This window comes from Propithecus coquereli, unplaced genomic scaffold (assembly GCF_000956105.1).
Source record: "Propithecus coquereli isolate 6110/MARCELLA unplaced genomic scaffold, Pcoq_1.0 Scaffold178, whole genome shotgun sequence".
NCBI classification, from domain to species: domain Eukaryota; kingdom Metazoa; phylum Chordata; class Mammalia; order Primates; family Indriidae; genus Propithecus; species Propithecus coquereli.
The window spans coordinates 1,085,090-1,086,358 of record NW_012142523.1 but is presented as its reverse complement, the minus strand read 5'-3'; the positions used below and the strand labels follow the sequence as shown (position 1 = coordinate 1,086,358).

General features: G+C 34.0%; 1 protein-coding gene across 1 annotated transcript in view; it reads left to right on the top strand.

Annotated features, from left to right (window-relative positions):
• Positions 1–1,269, top strand: part of PTP4A2 (protein tyrosine phosphatase type IVA, member 2) — a 31,038-nt gene that overhangs the window by 21,583 nt on the left and 8,186 nt on the right. The window contains exon 3 of the mRNA XM_012642331.1: positions 837–929. Coding sequence (XP_012497785.1) covers positions 837–929 — 93 coding nt within the window. The remainder of the gene's footprint in view (positions 1–836; positions 930–1,269) is intronic.

Below are 1,269 nucleotides of genomic sequence, written 5' to 3'. Positions count from 1 at the left end.
GATACCTGACTTCCAGATGTTTTCCTCTGCATATATGTGTATACTTATAAATATACATATATCAATGGATAGGATCACACTTGATATTTTTAAAAATCTTCCCCCATCCTCCTCAGTATTGTTTTTGTAGCTGTCATAGTATTCAGTGTATTGGTGTACCGTATTTCCTTTAACCATTCCCTTGTTTTGGACTGCTAATGTGGTTTCTACTTTTTTACCATTCAAACAGTTGGGGGCGAACATGTTGCTACCTAAATTTTTGTATATATCTTTAATTATTTCTTTTGTATAAATTTTCAAAAATAGAATTTCTAGGTCAAAGTGTGTGAACTTTTTTTTTTTTTTAATAGACAGGATCTTGCTCTGTTACCCAGGCTGGAGTGCAATGGCTTGATCACATCTCACTGGAACTCTTTGGCTCAAGCGATCCTCCTGCCTCAGCCTTTCAAGTAGCTAGGACTACAGGCATGCGCCACCATCGCTGGCTAGTTTTGTATTGTTTTGTTTTTTAATGAGATGGAGTCTTGAACTTCTGACTTCAAGCTCTCCTCCCACCTTAGCCTCCCAAAGTGCTGGGATTACAGGCACGAGCCAGGCCTATGTGAACTTTTGAAGTTTTTGTGTTATGCTACCAAATTGCCCTGTAGAAAGATGAGTCATACTTACACTCCCACTGAAAGTGCATGAGTGTCCATTATATATGTTACCACAATGAGAATGATTTTGGTTTTTGTCTACAGATGATATCTCATTGTTTCTATTTATAATATCACATTTCTAAAGCTCTGGTTGGAGGTTTCAAAAGTAAGTTCCCTTATAATTGTTTTTCTTTAAAGGAACTTAAGAAGTATGGAGTGACAACTTTGGTTCGAGTTTGTGATGCTACATATGATAAAGCTCCAGTTGAAAAGGAAGGAATCCACGTTCTAGTGAGTGTGTAGTGTTTTAATTTTTTTACTACAAACAAGTTGTACCTTTCAAACATAGATATTTATAAAACTTGGCACTAGTAGTTTTGCTTTTTAAACTTGTAGTAGAAAATGCATTATTGATAGCAATCTTTTAAAATTCTTTTAGGTTAATACATGGACAGTTTTATTCATTTGTGCCCTTGAAGCGTACAAATACAGAGTATTTTCAATTAATAAAAAGCAAAATTTAGTGCACACTTATTTTAAGAAAATGGAAATTTACATTTTTATTCTTTAAAAATTAATGCAACATGTAGCTTTTGTTTCTAGACTACTAGTTTGAATATAACTGAAAGTA